We start from the raw sequence: 18,305 nt of genomic DNA on the forward strand, positions 1-18,305 counted from the left end.
TAATCATTCCGCTTGTATACTCCTAAGTTCCGCAGGGTTGTTGGTGGTAGTAATTCTGGCTTCTTTTTTTTTTTTTTTTTTTTACATAAATTTATTTAGTTGTTTTTGACAATTTCTCATATTCTAAAATGTCTATATATTCATTAACATATTAACTAAAAAGAACAATCCAAATATAATGTTTTTGAAAGTGCAGCCCGTTTGGGCTTGCTATTTCAAAAAGTGCGATATAAAAATATGCAATTTGAAATAGTGATTTTTAAAAACGTAGTTAAGCGTTTGACAAAATCACAATTTGGCTTTTAAAATCGCATGTTAACCTTTAAAATTATGCATTTTCAAAAAAGCACCCATTTGACAGCAATTTGGAAAAGCAGTTTTCTCCATTTTCAAATTGTAAATTTTTAAATACGTAATTCTCAAACAATTTATTTTTTGCGATTTGGATTAAAATTATACTTTTTGTCTACGAAATCGCAATCCTAAACGCACCATAAATGTAATTTGAGAAAAAAGTTTGACAACATAATTGAAAATTTTCAAGAAGTTCTATGTGTGCCTTGATTTCTTTATAAAATTATTACAATATCTAGTTTTTTCTAGTTTTCGTTCACAATCATTAAAATCCAGGTATAGAGAAAATTGTAAAAAAAAAAAAAAAATTTGTTGTGTTATCGGAGAGAGAATTTCCACTGCCTTGCAAGAAGCTGATAGAGCACAGGTCCTTCGTTTCAATTTTTTATTCATTTCTTTTTAATTCTAGCAGCTCCTTTTAGACATTAAAGTTCCTCCATATATATATATATATATAAGTATGGATAACTTATTAGCTAAGAAAACTAAAAAGCCTAAAATACAATTATGAAAAGTTTAAACAACTACAAAAACCAAAACCAGGCCAAATTTCAACAATATATATATATTTTTTTTTTTTTGGAAAAATCATATTTAGCGCTTAAATTTTGATTTAATCCTTAAATTTCAAGTATAAAGTCATTAGGTTTTGCACATGTTTAAAATAGGTTATTATATCATTTTTACAGTAAAAATTAACGATTTGTAATTTGTCACACGTGTCTTATTCGTATCCGCATGTGCAGCCTAACGTTAATGTCATGTCAACAAGTGTCACATCATCTATAAGACAAAAAATTAAAAATTAAAAAAATAAAATAAAACAAATATAACAGTACCTATAGCACACAACAAAATGATCGAGTTCAACAAAAACTAAAACACCTTACTCATAAACTAATTCTTGAGTCCATAACTAGACTAAGAAAAAGCCCTACTCCACGTTATCCATCCAGTAGCAGTCGTAAATAATATTAATTAGAAAACAACAAAAAAGGTCAGATCTTTAGCCCCTCAAAGGCTCAAATCTCAATGACTACAATTTTTAACAAGAGTTAATTATTTTTTGTTTGTTTTTCTTATCATGTTGAAAAATTTATGCAATTCTCAATCCAAATACAAAGCGCCCCAAGAAAAATTTGTTGTCTTTTTGTTCTTTTGGCAAGCTGCAGCCAAAGAGTTCATATTCTCTACTGCTTAGATAATTCTTCGAATTCTATAAAGATGGGAAGCTTTGTTCTCTATTCATATCCCATATCTGATATCTATATAGGTTTATACTTGTTATGTCCTGTTGTTCAGCAACCACGAGTACTGCAATTAAGCCCAAATTACAACCAGACTCAAATCCAACAACCCACACAAGAATCTTTTCATCCAAAAACAAACAGGTGAATTTCGTGTAAGTCATCTCATATTACCTTTTCATAAACCTCCTCTTGCCAATCACCCCCCAATTTGCCTGTCCTGTCTGAACCGTGGAATCTGGAGACGCTACAGAACCTTATAAGTTCATTTGATTTTCATGAGACTGCATTTAAGTAATTGGAGATTATGGCTGCTCCGTAGAGGGCACATGTGGTGGGGGAAGCTGTCCTTGCTGCAGTGAAGAAACAGGCTTCCTTGGCTTATTTGTGTTTATAAAATTTAATATCTGCTTCTCATAAGCTCCCAACTTCTCCTTGAAATTGGGTAGTATGTCACTTTTAGAAACTTGTAAGAATGTTATAATACGCTCCAACATAGTCCTAAACATTTTCAACTTCTCAAGCTGATCTGACCGTGGTTGTTGTGGAAGAGAATCATGCTGGAGAAAGCAATAACAAACATAATGTTAGAAGAGTTTTTTAGGGTTAATATGTTTTTTTATAGGTAAGTAGAAAAATATATAAAAAGCGTATAGGCGGCCCTAAGCATACATGAAATATATAAAAAGGACACCAAAACAGGAAAAAGAAAGAAAAAAGAAAAAACACCCGCCAAACCCAAAAACAGAATGAAACATCCCAACAGGAACCAGCCCACAAAACCTAGAAACCATTACATCAAAGCAAGGGCACTCTTGCCTTGCCCCAGCTAGAACCAAAACCCTTAACATCATAATTAAGGGATAACTGCACCACTGGTCTTTGGGGTTGGCCTAAATTACGAATCACTCTATGTGGTACTATAATTACAAATCACTACCTGAACCCGTTTTCCGTCCAACAAATAAATAAAGTCCATTAGTAGATTACAATATAAATGATATTTAGAAGTTGTCTCATTACTTGTATGACGTGGCAAACTAACAGATTTTGTAAACTTGGTGGACGAAAAACGGGTTTAGAGAGGATTCGTAATTATAGTTTACTACAAAGACCCTCCATGAACTTTTTGTACCACAGGGAATGATTCGTAATTTAGGCCAACCCCAGGGACCAGTGATGCAATTATCCCCATAATTAATCGAGCACTCTAAGGCTACATGAGAAACTAGCCTCCTATTTTGGCCTTTGTATTCAATTTTACAATATATATATATATATATAAGGTGTTTTCTGATAAAGAAGGAAAATGGAAATAATGAATAATACTGAAATTGCATAGCACTTCGAGAGGCTCAAAACTCTCCAATTCGGTTACAATATTCTCAAGTCGGCTCTCTTCTCTCCCTAGCTTTTCTTATATAGACAAACGATAGAATCTTTCTTAACCGTTTAACAACCTTCTCTCTCTCCTCTACTCGACTAACAAATAAAGATGCTAGAATTGGATAGAAACGTAAATTACATAGCTTCTAGAATTTCTAGAATATAGATGACTCACTACCCCTCCACGTCATCCTTCATCAACCTCAATCTCCATCCCTGCCATAGCTCATCCATGGTAGACCCATAACAATATATTATGAGGGGAGAGAGGCTACGTGAGAAAATAGCTTCCTATTTTGCATGCAAACCTCTTAACGCATAATAAGAACAAGAACACTGGTAATGGACAAAGATCAAGTTATAAAATTACCAATAGTTCTGGTGGATGCCATTACCACCATAATTATGATTGAAAGGCTGACTAATGAGTAAGCTCAGTAAATGAATTGCACAGGGAAACATTCGAAGTTTAAAATACCTGCTGCAATTTATTTGCAATTTTCTGGTGCATTTCATTTATTTCAGGTAAGTACATCTCCTTCATGGCTGTGATCTGCAATATAATATAAGCAACATATATATTATCACCAGACATTAGTTGTATACATAAATAGAAATATCAGGCTGCCATTAGTAATTTTCAAGATATATTCAGATACAGCTTAATAAAGAGAAGAAAAAAGAAGGGGGGGAAGATTTTCCCATCAAGTTCACTCACATCTTTCTTGATAGGCACACCACCAGACCAACTTGATGGGAAAACCTTACTAAATTAGATCAAGTTGTCAGCTTCAATTTTTATTTTATTTTTTTTTCTTTTGTTTAACCTGCTCAGGATACATTGGTTCCGCTTTAACTTCACTCACATCATTCTAGATAGGTACTCCACCAAATCAACTTGCCTCATTTAAATTGATTAAATTCTAATTTTCTAGAAACTACTCTCAGTGCCCAAGATAATGGGTGTACAGATTTTCCAACAGTCCATTTTAGTATGAAATATTTTACATATACAAAATAGTGGCAGAGCCAAGATTAAAAAGAAAGAGCTGAAACAAAATTGATTGTTAAAAAAATTAAATAATTTAAGTAAAAATAAATGAACAATTAAACATTATTTAATTATCGTTTAAAACATTTAAATGTAAATTGTAATTTTTTTTTACATTAATTTATTTAGTTGTTTTTGACAATTTTTCATATTTTGAAATGTCTATATATTCGTCAACATATTAACTTCAAAGAACAATCCAAATATAAAAATTTAGAAAGGTAATATGTTGTGAATTGAGAAAATAAGTCTGCGAAAGTTTGACAACATATCTGAAAATTTTCAAGAAGTTCTGTGTTCCTTGATATCTCTATAAAATTATTACAATCTCTAGTTTTTTCTACTCTTTATCCAAGTTTTCATTCCCAATCATTAAAATCTGTGTATAGAGAAAATTGTAAAAAGAACTGTTGTGGTATTGTAGAGAGAATTTCTTTAAAAATAAGAAACAAGTAATCAAATAGAGAAAAGATAAAAAAACTTTTTTGGCAGCATCATCCAAATGGCTATACAGCTTTGATTGTTTTAACATTCTAAACAAAAAAAATTTAACATTCTAAATGAATATCCTAAGATTAAACATTTTATTTGAGTGTTTTGGAGTGGGAGAAATTATTCTTTATTTTTTTTAAAAATAGAAAAGTAGTTGACCCAAGTGCGAGGAGCATCATAATGAATTGGGAGGGGAGGGGGGACCACTTTGATTTACATAAAGTGATCATTTTTGTGTGTTTTGGAAATGAGGCAACTAAATAAAAGAAAAATAATTAATCTAGGTAGGTTTTACATTAGTTTTGAATTAGAGGGTCAAGGCCTTTTTATTTAAATAAAATAATTGTTTTTTTAAGGAGCCTAGCAATTGCCCCCTTGGCTCCGCCAGTATAAAAATCTTAGGACCTAAAAATAACTTTTATATTAATATCTAGGCCTCGTTCTTACTGTGTTCTCTCCTGTGCACCAAAAGCACTTTCTGTGAAATTATGTAAGCAGCAAAATCAATCAATATCCATTACACATGACAAAAAATAAAAGACAAACTATTGTTTAAAGCACCACCAGATAATTAAATGCATCATCTCATGAGTTAAAAATACATTCTAGATTCAGTCAATGTAAGTTCCACTGCTTTGCAAGAAGCTGACAGAACACAGGTCCTTGTTTCCATTTTTTATTCATTTCTGTTTAATTCTAGTAGCTACTTTTAGACATAAAAGTTCCTCCAAGTCCAATGCTCTGATCTTACACTCTCATATTTTATGATCTTTTCAGAGCTAAACGCTACTTATACTAATCAAAAGCCACAAATCATCTCTCTCTCTTTGCCATATATATATTTGGATAACTAATACTTCCAAAATTAGTGTAAGATTCTTCGCTAAAAAAGCTAAAATACAATTATGAATAGTTTAAACAACTACATAAACCAAAACTAGTCCAACTAGTTTTTTTATGGGTTAAATGATTCAGAGGTACCTGTAGTTAGACCCTAAATCAAATCGTCATCTTGGTTTAAAATACTATCACAGGTAGTACCTGTCGTTAATGAAAAAACCCAGTTGGTACTTCCGTCAGCCCTCCGTCCATTTTTTTAACGAACCTCTACGTCACCTACCTTAGAATGACGACACCTGTCCTGATAGGCACATCACCCACGTATCACAGGTGATAATTATGCTTTCAATGCCACGTATGATGAGAAAAATAATTAAAAAAAAAATAGCTCAATTTCTTTTATTAAAAATAAAAATAAAAATTGAACAAAAAAAATGAGGTGACCGACCACCCCCATTATGGCCAAGGGGTGGCTCGAGCCACCCCTATGGCCAATCAGGGGGTGGTTCGGCCACCCCCAAAAGGCCTAAGAAAAAAAAAATAAAAAATAAAAAATATAGGGTTGGCCCTTGGAGCCACAAGGCTAAACGGGGGTGGCCGGCCACCTCATTTTTTTGTTCTTCAAATTTTTATTTTTTTAGAAAAGAAAATTGAGGTACATTTTTATCATTTTTCATCCTACGTGTCATTGAAAGCATGAGTATCACCTGTGATACGTGGCCACGAAGCTATCGGGGCAAATGTCAGCATTCTAAAGTGGGTAATGTGGAGGTCCGTTAAAAAAATGGACGGAGGACTGATGGAACTACCGAGTTTTTTCATTAACAGGTACCACCTGTGATACAATTTGAAACCGAGGCAGCGATTTGATTTAGGACCTAACCACAGGTACCTCCGAGACATTTAACCTTTTTTCTTTTTTTTTTTAGGAGCTTGACAAGAATGGTTTAGTTGATTGTCACTAGTATCATAGACTACCATCTGAATTCCAATATCAGTGTCATTTGCATATGTGCAGCACTATTATCCTCACTAATACAAATACCATATACAGCATTATAGCATCAGATTAATGAGTATCTTGACTCTTTATCTTCATTTTCATTTTTTTTTAAAAGTATTGTTAGAAGCACTTTTTTCAGGATAGTAAAAATTCCATATAGAGCTTCAACAATGTCTTCTTTTTTCTCTTCTTTTTTTCTGAAAAAATTAAAATAAAAAAGAGTTCATATTCTCTATTGCTAAGATAATTCTTCGAATAATATAAAGATGGGAAGTTTTGTTCCATGTACTTATATAATTGTTATATCTTGTTGTTCAGAAACCACAAGCCCAAATTTCACCCAGACTCAAATCCAACAACCCACACAAGAAACTTTTCAACCAAAAATCTAGAGGTGAATTTCGTAAGTCATCTCATATTACCTTTTGATAAGCCTCCTCTTGCCAATCACCCCCATTTGCATGTCCTGTCTGAGCCGTGGAATCTAGAGACGATACAGAACCTTGAAAGTTCATTGATTGCAACTGAGGGTTCCTTTGATTTTCATGAGACTGCAATTTAGTAATTGGAGATTGTGGCTGCTGCATAGAGTGTGGCAGGGGAAGCTGTCCTTGCTGCAGTGAAGCAACAGGGTTCCTTGCCCCATTTGTGTTTATAAAGTGTAATATCTGCTTCTCAGAAGATTCCAACTTCTCCTTAATGGCTTTGAGCTGCAATATAATATTAGCAACATATATTATCAAACTCTTCAGGTACCATACCCTCAATAGGAAATGTGCGTGGATAATATATCACCAGACGTTAGTTGTATACATAAATAGAAATATCAGCTGCCATTAGCAATTTTCAAGATATATTCAGACAAAGTTGAATAAAGAGAAGAAAAAGGGGGTTTGAGAACAAAAGAATTTTTAAATTGATAACATCCATACGTCATCCACAAACACGGTCCTCTCTTGATTTCTTGAGACAGTATGCCAACATTAATCGAACCCAAACTGCATGCAGCTAAACTACAAGAATCATCTTTTTCTTTGACGGCATGTATAATGCTATGCAAAAATACACGGTTCATTCATGCACAAAAATACAAAAAGGCCAACACCTTTCCCAGTTCCGCAGCAAAGAATCTCCACCCCCTGCCTTCTCATCCCTAAGCCACAACAATGAAGCCTCTACGACCGCCAACCCCATACACCTCCACCACCAAAAAACGACCAGACCTGTTTGAGCGTCTTTGGACTATAAGAGGTCTACTCCCCTCCCTAGACGATTTGAAGAACTCAGCCACCTCTGTCTTACAAACCAAATCCTCCACCATGAAAGACAACCAAGCAACACTCACCTTACCCAGCAACACTACACAGGATAACCCTCAGCCTCTTTCAACCATCCAAAGCAAAGACTCCCCTACTAGCACCGATAAATCATAGGTTTTGAACTCAACAAGAAACAAACTCAAGAACCCCATGCAAGAACAAACGCAAGGGAAAAACTAACGACACGCGCCATCAAGTTATTCATTGGTAGACATTTTTCATTTGTTCTAATCATGGCTGGTGAACAGTTTATCGCAGATTACCATCTGAATTCCAATTTCAGTGTCATTTGCATATGTGCAGCACTATTATCCTCCCTAATGCAATGCCGAATACATCATTATAGCATCAGATTAATGAGTATCTTGACTCTTTATCTACATTTTCTTTTGTTCTAAGAGTATCGTTAGGAGCACTTTTTTCAGGATAGTAAAAATTCCATGTAAGCTTCAACAATGTCTTTTTTCCTGAAAAAAAAAAAAGAAGAGGAAATTGAAAAAGAAAATTCATATTCCCTACTGCTAAGATAATTCTTCAAATCCAATAAAGATGGGAAGCTTTGTTCTCTATTCAATATTCCATATTTATATAGTTTTATGATTGTTATGTCATGTTCAGCAACTACAGACATTGAAATTAAGCCCAAATTTCACCCAGACCCAATTCCAACAACCGCCAAAAGAAACTTTTCCACCAAAAATCTACAGGTGAATTTCATAAGTTATCTCATATTACCTCTTGACAAACCTCCTCTTGCCAATCACCCCCATTTGCATGTCCTGTCTGAGCCATGGAATCTAGAGACACTACAATTGATGTGTAAATATGAGCGCCTGATGAATAGCCACTTAGAAGGGAAATAATTTAGAGAAGGCCGGCTAAGAGAACACTAGACTAGTGAAAAATAAATTAATAATACATACATTTGATATCAAAGAATCTTCATTCCGAAATATCATGTCCACATAAAACAACAACTCTGATGTAAACATGTGAAGTAAAAATAGGGTGTCCCAGGATTAAAGGTGAATTACTTTGCAAATTCTCTGCATACTAAGTTATTAAGACTTCTCTTCAATTGATCCACTGTGCATCCCTCATCGAACGTAAAATTCCTTAAGGGGCCTCAATAGGTTGTTTTCACCTTAGAGTTCAATGTATTTTCAATTGATAAATTTGTTGCATATTGGGTGCTTGTGATCATTGGGATCGCTATTTCGCGTGTTGCATTTTTGATAACCCATTTAAATGGCATAGCCACCCAACAAATGCTACATATACATATTCAACTCCATGTATTCTCCCCACATCCCCACCAATAAATTTTGGCAATACTACATCTCAGGATGTGAAAGAAAAAAAATTTAAGAAAAAAAAAGGACCATCTTTAGACCTTTCAAAAGAATTGCATGCTTGTTCACAATGATAAAGTCACATAAACATAAGTAATTATGCATACATACAATTTTATGTACCTATGCAAGTGTGAATGTATGGATAGATAATGTGTGAACGCACGTGAAATATCCATTTACTAGTGTCAAAAGCAAAAAATTAGAGAGAGAAACAGGATGGATGCTAAATATGTAAGTAAAATCATGCACACCGCTCTATATACCTGAATCTGGGTGCTCATTGCTACTGCCAGCAGCATTGGATGGCAAAGAATTGACTATAGGATTCTGAGACTTGGTTTCCATTGTAAGCATCTTCAGAGATATTTTTCGTAGATAATCTGACTGAAATGAGGGATCAACAAAAAAACAATTAAAACCTCATGACTCTATAAGATGCAAAAGAGAAAAAGAAGTATCGCAGTATTATCTATTCTGCAAGTACGCATGCAAGGAAATGTACATATACATCATGAAAATTATGGGAGCATTATGATTGAAGTACCTGGCTTGTGGCAGCAGTGTAAATCTTTTCCTCAAACCTTATGGCTATTTTCTTGAGTTCATGTAATCCCTCTTGGCCAGAAACAGGAAGATGCCTCTTCAATGTGTCCATTCTATAAACATAAGACGTACTCTTAATAAATACCAGCCATACAGAGATCCAAATTGGTAAACTATGCTGACAGTGCAGAACTTAAGCAACAAAAACAGAAAGAGAAACGATAAATACAATTTCATAAAATTTAAAATGTGAATAAAGAATAAGAAACATATAGTTTTCCAGCGAAAGAAAATAGAAGCAGCAACGCGACTGTTTAAGCTTCACCATCTGGAAGTCACAAACTTGGAACTCCGATAAATGTTCTCTCAACTTTATTTTTCAGTTTAGAGAGGGAGGGGGGGCCAACACTATACTAGCATTTTAGCAAGTTTCACTGGGACTCAACCTAGACATATAAACTATTCACAAAGGCCAGAAAACCTACACTGCTAATCTTCACATCATAAACTCCCAAGTGATCCTGAGCAAATTCTGTTGGGTTTTATAATTGGCTCATTCGGTGTCCAAAACTTAATTTTATAGTTTGTGGATTTGGGTAGTTGTGTACTTAGGTTTGCAGTTCAAGATTTGAAGATTGCTGCAAAAAGACAAATACTTCAGCTGATGTCCAAACAGGGACATAGGCTGTCCAGAAATGGTCAATTCCAGGAGGTCGCAGTCCCCTAGGTTCTTCGGACACGACAGCGGACAACCACTCTCGAGTTGAAGTGATGTCCGGACATTGATATGGCTGTCCGGACACGACCTGTTCTAGGAAGGCCTTGTCTGCTTAGAGATCCAAACTTGGTTGCGGACATGAGCTCTCGGGTTTGAGAGATGTCCAAACATCAACAATTCAGGAAGTTTTACTGTCCCCTAGACTGTCCAGACATTCCTACAGACGGGAACATTCTATTTGCGTTATGTCCGGACACCAAAGACTCAAGTTTGAACATGGAAGGCAGTTAGGTTTGAAAAACCCTAGCAATGTCCGAACATCCTACTTGCCTGTTTGGACGCCTCCGCGTAGAAAACACTCATTGTTTATAAAGCCTGTTTTTTCTCAACTCTCAATATCTCTTAGACACATGATTTTCAAAGCCTCCATAGAGAGTATTTAAAGACAGTCTACACAAGGTTCTTGAGTGTTGTGCCAAGGGTTTGCTCGTGTGAAGACTCTTGGACTGGGAATCAAGCTGACGTGTTGTGATTGCACAATCTACACAACAACCGAAGTCTACCTGTAGTGATCGATAAGGAGTTCATTCTCTAAAGAATGTCCAACAAGGGAGTTGGAACAAAGACATGTGAGGAGCGTGTCGTCCTACAGATTATCTTGGTAAAGTTAAAAAGGAATTGTAAGTTTACTATTGTCTGTAGTTTGTTTTTTTAGTAGAGTGAAATTCTGGGTTTGGCTGCCCCAAAGCGGTTTTTTTTTTTTTTAATAAATAAGAAAACTTTATTAAAGAAAGCGTAAGGCACCCCCTAAGTACATAGGAAGTATACACAGGAACAACCAAAGCTAACCCGCAAAAACTCACTACATCAAGGCCCCAGAAAACGAAAAAACCAAAAAACAAACTACAAAAGGACCCAACTAAGAACCAAACAACCCACTACCCGCCAAGAGGGATTTTTCGCGTCGCCATAATTGATGGAGCTATGCAAATTCAAAAGCTCCCTTTTTCCTTTACACTTCTGGCGCACAATCAACTAGAATTCATCTTCCATGGCATCCCGAATAGCCATGGCCTCCTCCCCAAAATCCTCATCCATCGCCTAATCTAAGGGCAATCCATCCCAATAATCATCTTCTTCTGCCTCCCACACCACAATCTCCCCGTTATGATCAAAACCGACTGGCCAGGCCTTAGCTGAACAAGTCATGCTCATTAGTGAGAGACTTGATGAGCTGTACTTATAAGCTGAACTAATCATGCTCAATAGTGAGAGACTTGATGAGTTGCCTATAAGTACAACTCAAGGAAAGTATATCTGTCCTGTGACCACATCCAAACCTCAAAAGGATTGGGTGACCAAAGATGACCGCCTGTTGGCTGTTCACGTTGCACTTCAGTTTCTTGACACATGCCTGTGATACCTCGACAATGGTCGCTCTAGAGACATGTCGAGGGATAAATCGCTGTTTAACCATATTGAAAAGTACAGAGGACGGACAGTAACATTTGGTGATGAAAGTTAGTTACGAGTCACAGGTAAAAGCATTGTTGAGATTCCAGTATTCCCACCACTTCAAGGAGTGCCCTACGTCGAAGATCTCAAAGCTAATCTGCTTACCATCAGTCAATTTTGTGATGAAGACCTAGTGGTTCAATTCTCCAAGGAGTGCAAAATCTTCACTAGCAAAGAAGAATGAATAATGCTAGAAGGAAGACCCATGTCTCCCTTATATCCTCCCAAAATTAATGTGGCTTTTAAAATTATCATCATATTAAAATTCAATAGTGGTCTACCACAAATCCAATAGTGATTTTAAAAGCCATATTAATTTTGGGAGGACATGAGGAAGAGTCTTCCTTCTAGCATTACTTAAGAAGAATGGGTCACAAGAGGACAAAGAACTGTAGACAACTGCTATGGGGTGAAGCCAAGTCCCTCTATGACATGCAACAGAGCAAGGTTGGATGAAGTAGAGATATGGCACCAATCTATGGGGCATCTGAATTTCGAAGATTTGTCCAAGGCAATAAAAAAATGAGTTCATTATGGGGCTGCCAAAACTAGGGAAGATATAGAATGAACAAGTCTATCCACACGTATAGACCTCTTGAGTTGCTTTATATGGACTTGATGAGTCAATCAAGAAGTGAAAGGTTGGGAGGGAAGAGATATGTTATGGTAATCGCGGATGACTTCTTCATATTCACATGGGTCATATTACTTCGTGAGAAGTCTGAAGCCTTTGAACAAGCCCTCAGTAATGGAAACTATCAATGTGGTGATTGATGATGACTCCTTAGATGCACCATGTGAGGGGGAGGTACAAATTGTAGAAGGTGGTAAAGAGGTGGCTACTGAGAAAACCAGTGAAGACTTGGGTAAACCTTTAGATGCTGAAAGTACTGAAGAGCCATCTACTCCCAAGCCCAAGATGATCACTAAAGAGACTACTTCAAGACTTCAATTGAACCACCCTGAAGAAATTGTATTGGGTGATCTTAATGAAGGGAAAAGATTGAGGAGCCGCGTGATCAATTAGGTTTCCTATACCTGTTATTTGTCCCAACTTGAGCCTAAAAATGTGGAAGAAGCCCTCAACGATGAAAGCTGGGTAGAAGCTATGCACGACGAGCTAAATTTACTAGGAATGATGTTTGGAGCCTAGTACTCATTTGATCACAACATCATAGGTATCAAGTGGATTTTCAAAACAAATATGATGAACATGGTATTGTGGTAAGAAACAAGGCTCGTCTAGCAGCACAGGGATACACTCAAGTGAAAGGCATTGACTTTGACGAGAGTTTTGCCCCAGTTGCTCGCCTCGAGTCAATCAGGATTCTTTTCACCATCGCTTGTCATTTAAAATTCAAGTTGTATCAGATGGATGTGAAAAGTGCATTCCTGAATGGTCTGCTGGATGAAGAAGTGTTTGTGGCCAAGCAAAAGAGTTTGTTGATCCACGTTATCCAAATCACATCTATAAGTTGAAAAAGGCGTTATATAGATTAAAGCAAGCTCGTGGGCATGGTATGAACGACTCACTAAATACCTATTGGATCAAGGGTTCTCTCGAGGACAAGCTAACCAGACCCTCTTCACAAGAAAAAGAGAAACATTTGTTGGTTGCCCAAATATATGTGGATGATATTGTGTTTGGAGCCACGATCGACTCTCATTCTCATGAGTTTGTTGCTTAGATTAAGGAGTTTGAGATGAGCATGATTGGAGAATTGACTTATTTTTTGGGTCTCCAAGTTAAGCAATATAATAAGGGAATGTTTGTGTCTCAATCCAAGTATGCCAAGGATCTTGTAAAGAGATTTAGTTTGGATGGAAAAAGTCACTTGCGCACTCCCATGAGCACTAGTGTCAAACTAGGTGTGAATCCAATTGGAAAGAGTTTTGATCAAACTCTCTATAGGAACATGAATGAGTCTATTGTATCTCACTACTAGTAGACTAAATTTTTAAAGTTCAATACACTAAATTGAGAGTTTTTGAATTTTGGGAGGGAAGATTGCAAAAGCGATGAAAGTTCAGGGGGGTGAACTGAAGTTTCCCCTAAAATAAATAAATAAATAAAAAGGGAAAAATAAGAAGGGAAGGAAAAAAGTTTATGAGTGAGTCTTCTTTTCCCTTGCACATTTCTTTTAACCATCATATTTTCAATTGTTTCTTATGAGTGGCATCACATACTTTGATGTGTGTGATTGTGACATGAGAATTTGTTGATCTTGATGGGTTGTGTGTGCTTATATCTGTTGCATGATTGATGTGTCATATTACTCATGATTTGGATTTGCACACGTTTTGAGATTTCATCTGCTTGTTTTGGGCTGCATGGGTGTGTGTTTGGTAGACATTGACAACCATGTGAGGGAGGTCAACAAACATGTCAGTCAAATTGACTAATGCGCTAGTTGAACCGAGTGCCTAAAAATTTAGTACTCTCTGTTTGGACCTTAACCAACTTTGTTAAAAAGGACGGATCCAAAAAAGTTGGAAACAATGAAAAACTGTCTTAATGGGCACCTGAGTGTAGTACCCCCAACAAAATGCACAAATGGAGGGTTTGTCATTGAATGGCCAAAGTGAGAGTTTATTAGGTTTTGTAATTGGCTCATTTAGTGTCCAAAACTTAATTTTATGTTTTGGAGATTTTCGTAGTTGTCTACTTAGGTTTGCGGTTCAAGATTTGAAGATTGTTGCAACAAGACAAGTACATCAGCTTATGTCCGAATAAAGGCTGTCCGGACATGGTCAGTTCTAGGGAGTCACCATCCCCTGGGCTATCCGAACACGACAACGGACACCGACTCTCGGGTTGAAGTGATGTCCGAACACAAGTTGTTCCAAAAGGTCATGTCTCCTGAGAGGTTCGGACTTGGTTGGGGATGTGAGCAATCGAGTTTGAGAGATATCCGAACATGTACATAGATGTCCGGACATCATCAATTCTGGAAGTTTTACTGTCCCATAACTGTCCGAACATTCATGCGGACGCAAACATTTTGTTTGCCTTATGTCCGGACATCAGTCCTTTGTGTCCAGATATGGAATGCGGTTAGGTTTGAAAAACCCTAGCCATGTTCGGACATCCTACTTGCCTATCCAGACGCTGCCACGGCGCAGAAAACATTGATTGCTATTTAAAGCATGTTTTGTCTCAACTCTCTACATCTCTCAAACACACGATTTTCATAGCATCCATAGAGAGTATTGAAAGACAAGTCCCAAGACCTTGGTGTGATACTACACAAGGTTCTTGAATGTTGTGCAAAGGGTTTGCTCGTGTGAAGACTCTTGGATTGGGATTCAAGTCAACGTGTTGTGACCGCACAATCTACACAACAACTAAAGTGTACCAGTGGTGATCAGTAAGGAGTTCATTCTTTGAAGAGTGGCCAACAAGGAAGTTTGAGCAGACACACGTGAAGAGCAGGTCGTCCTACAGATTTTGTAAAGTTACAAAGGGGTTATAAGTTTTACTATTGTTTGTAGTTTGTTCTTCTTGGAGTATAGTGGAACCCTGAGTTTGGTTGCCCCAGAGAGGTTTTTCCTTAGTGCAAGGTTTTCCTCTTCGTCAACAAAAACATTGTGTTGTGTGATTGTTGACTTGATATTTTTATATACGTGTGTTCAGTTAATATATTCATTAAGTACATATTGGTATTTGCTTCTGCATGTTTAAGGTCAGAATTGATTGTTATATTTCTCAAATTCTATTCCCAATTCTTTATTTGGGTAATGTGCAACATCTTTTGTTTCTATTTTTTTTTTTTTTTTATAAGTAATCAACAAATATCATTAAAAGGAACACCTAAAAATGAGCAAAAAGAACAAGGAATCCCAACCAAAGACACCTGCAAAAGAGTATTAGCTATTTAAACCCAAACTCCTATGCCAGCACACCTTGTTTTCACATAGCTATCTACCACTTTGAAAAAGAAGATATAAAATAATAAATAAACTGTTGAAAAATAATAATATTATTGAAAGAAAAGAGGAAAGCCCTCATACACGAAGAGTATACAAGAGAGTCATCTACCACTTTAAAACTAAAGTCATATTTGTCATTCTTTTATTTTTAAATGCATTTTTTTCAAAATTTCAAGGATTTTTCCCCAAGAACATTCTTTATTTTTTATTTTTTCCTTCACGTGAGATCATCTTGACCAAAATTTAAGCAACTATCTACCCTTTTAAGATGATAGCACATAACTTCACAGAAATAGTTCCATTTTACAGTTGACATGTTCACATACAAATCAAGCTTGTTAAACATCAAACATGCACATACATTACAAAGCCTGCATGTGTTTGCACATTCATATATGCACAAACAATGTAGTCTGCGCTAGATTCCATACCTGTTTCAATAATGCCTAAATTAAGCAACCAAGCTTCCACTTAATGCTTCTCCATTTAACATTGTAAACACTCAAAACTCAAGCTTGCCACATGCCTTCGCTTCTTTTTTCTTTTTCTTTTTTTAAAAAAAAAGAATTAAAAAACAAACAAACAAACAAAATTGCAGTAAAACATTGTTTATGGAGTAAAAAGCTACTACAAGAACACACTTCTATCGAGCTTACTAGGGAGACACGAGTCCAACCGGCAAGCCAGAGAACCTGACCCTAACAGCAATATTTAAACCAAAAATGCATCTTAATCCAGTCACAAATGAAAAAAAAAAAAAAAGAAAAAAAAAAAAAAAAAAAGCATAAAGCAATATCCAATTACTTCGACAGCTCAATAATTGTACTTGTAACTGTCTAACGCTGCATACACGGAGCCTTACACCTGGGGATTAGAAACCATTTCTAGCTTTGATCATATACAAAACCGAAACTTTCAAATCAAACACAATCCAGGTATATATATATGTATCAGGAAAGCTAAAATTTTACTTTATTCGTTAGAGAGAGAGAGAGAGGGAATCACATTTTGTTCACAATTCTTTGACGAGAATCGGGCGGCAATTGGTTCCTCCAATCGCCGGTGTCCATGGTGGGTTCTCCTCCGACTCCGGCGCCTCCTGCTCCTGCTGCTCCTCCTACGGGGGCTTGACTCGGATTGGACCTCCAACTATTGGTGTCCATTGAATTTCTCTAAATAATATCAATTTATAAGCGAATCGAAGCGGAGCTTTTACCACCGTTTAACTCAAATTTCAGATCGCTCAAACTAGAAAGAAGCGGATAACTATGAACCCCCGATTTTGAGTCCCTGCTCTGGACCCAAACTTTCAGAGAGAGACTCAGAGTGGGTGAAGGGAAGGGAGTATGTGAGGAGGACTTTTTTATAACTAACGCTTGCTACTGTGTAATTGTGATTCTTTTTTGAAAAAAAAAAAAAAAAAAAAAAAAAAAAAGAAAAAGAAAAAGAAAAAGAAAGAAAGAAAGGAAAGAAAAAATAACGAATAATGTTACATCACCCCATTGCTATTGGGACAAGGATTCTCGCTGTCGGTATATTGTTAGTATTCTTATCAAATTTTATTTTATAAAGTAATTAAAAATTACTTTTTTCTATTCTGGTGAGCTATTTTTTTAAAATTCTTCAAGCAGCTTCACCATTTTAACTATTCACTATCACTATTCTATTTAAATAATATTTTTTCAAATTTCTTAATTATTTTTCTATTTAATCTTTTTGTAGAACAAGTTACCATATACCTTCATCTTGAGATTAAATTATTGCTAATAAATTTACAGAAGTTTTCATTTGCTTCACAACCAAATTCAAGAAAGAAAGAAAGAAAGAAAAGATAAATGAAATAATCACAAAGTTTATGTGAAGAACAAAGAAACCTTCATATCCATGAAATAATGACATCATTGTGTAAGAGAGATGGGAGATGAGAGAAGAAAATTAAAGAAAAAAAGAAGAAAAAAAATGTGCTGATCATGTGAGAGAGAAAAGAAAAACAAAATTAATGAAAGAATTTGTGAGTGAATATTACTCATCAAAATTGGTGAGTATTTTCACTCACCAAAACTTTTTAGTTAAAGTGGCATGGTGAGGTAGCTGAGAATAATTTTTTAGTATTTTTCTCAAATTGACTTATAAAAATAATTAAAAAATTATTTTAACGAGACTATTAAGAATACTCTTATACTAAACGACGGGAAATGACGAGGATCCAAATTCATTACTCTTCCGCCCCCTTAAAATTCTATGCAGATTGTTTATTTGGATGAAGAATCACACCCAATAGGCTTCGGAGGGATGAAAATGATTGGTAATGAAGAGTTGGAATGCAATCATTGTTAAATATACGAAAAATCACTTAAAGTAACATATACACTATTTTAATTTTCTTTCACGAAGATTATGTTAGAATTTTGTAAAAATTGCTAGCAAAAATAATAATAATAATAATAAACTTGTATTTTATAAAAAGAATAATATTTAATTACTATAGTGAAATATAAATTTAGTTATTATAGAGTGTTATTGGATAGAGAAGTAAAAATTAATTTTATTTT

General features: G+C 35.5%; 1 protein-coding gene across 3 annotated transcripts; it reads right to left on the reverse strand.

Moving 5' to 3' along the window:
* Positions 1-1,568: 1,568 nt before the first annotated feature.
* Positions 1,569-17,081, reverse strand: LOC133863942 (mediator of RNA polymerase II transcription subunit 15a-like). 3 transcript variants are annotated; one of them, XM_062300107.1, is made up of 7 exons: positions 16,759-17,081; positions 9,592-9,703; positions 9,311-9,431; positions 8,428-8,489; positions 6,796-7,083; positions 3,466-3,540; positions 1,569-2,161 (listed from the first exon to the last, which is right to left on the reverse strand). In XM_062300107.1, the coding sequence occupies exons 1-7, from the start codon at positions 16,914-16,916 to the stop codon at positions 1,907-1,909; spliced, it is 1,071 nt and encodes a 356-aa protein (XP_062156091.1). In that variant the 5' UTR covers positions 16,917-17,081; the 3' UTR covers positions 1,569-1,906. The 3 variants fall into 3 exon arrangements, with proteins under 3 accessions (XP_062156091.1, XP_062156090.1, XP_062156088.1); XM_062300106.1 differs by having other exon boundaries at positions 8,428-8,498; XM_062300104.1 differs by having other exon boundaries at positions 8,428-8,525.
* Between the last annotated feature and the right edge of the window lie 1,224 nt (positions 17,082-18,305).

This window comes from Alnus glutinosa, chromosome 3 (genome assembly GCF_958979055.1).
Source record: "Alnus glutinosa chromosome 3, dhAlnGlut1.1, whole genome shotgun sequence".
Taxonomy (NCBI): Eukaryota; Viridiplantae; Streptophyta; class Magnoliopsida; order Fagales; family Betulaceae; genus Alnus; species Alnus glutinosa.

Bases quoted from the DNA above. Each gene is read 5' to 3' on its own strand.
- LOC133863942 (XM_062300104.1), bottom strand. From the start codon at position 16,916: ATGGACACCAATAGTTGGAGGTCCAATCCGAGTCAAGCCCCCGTAGGA. The intron at 9,432-9,591 runs GTACTTCAATCA...CCCTCATTTCAG, and splicing joins ACACTGCTGCCACAAGCCAG to TCAGATTATCTACGAAAAAT. The intron at 8,526-9,310 runs GTATATAGAGCG...GCTATTCATCAG, and splicing joins CAATGAGCACCCAGATTCAG to GCGCTCATATTTACACATCA.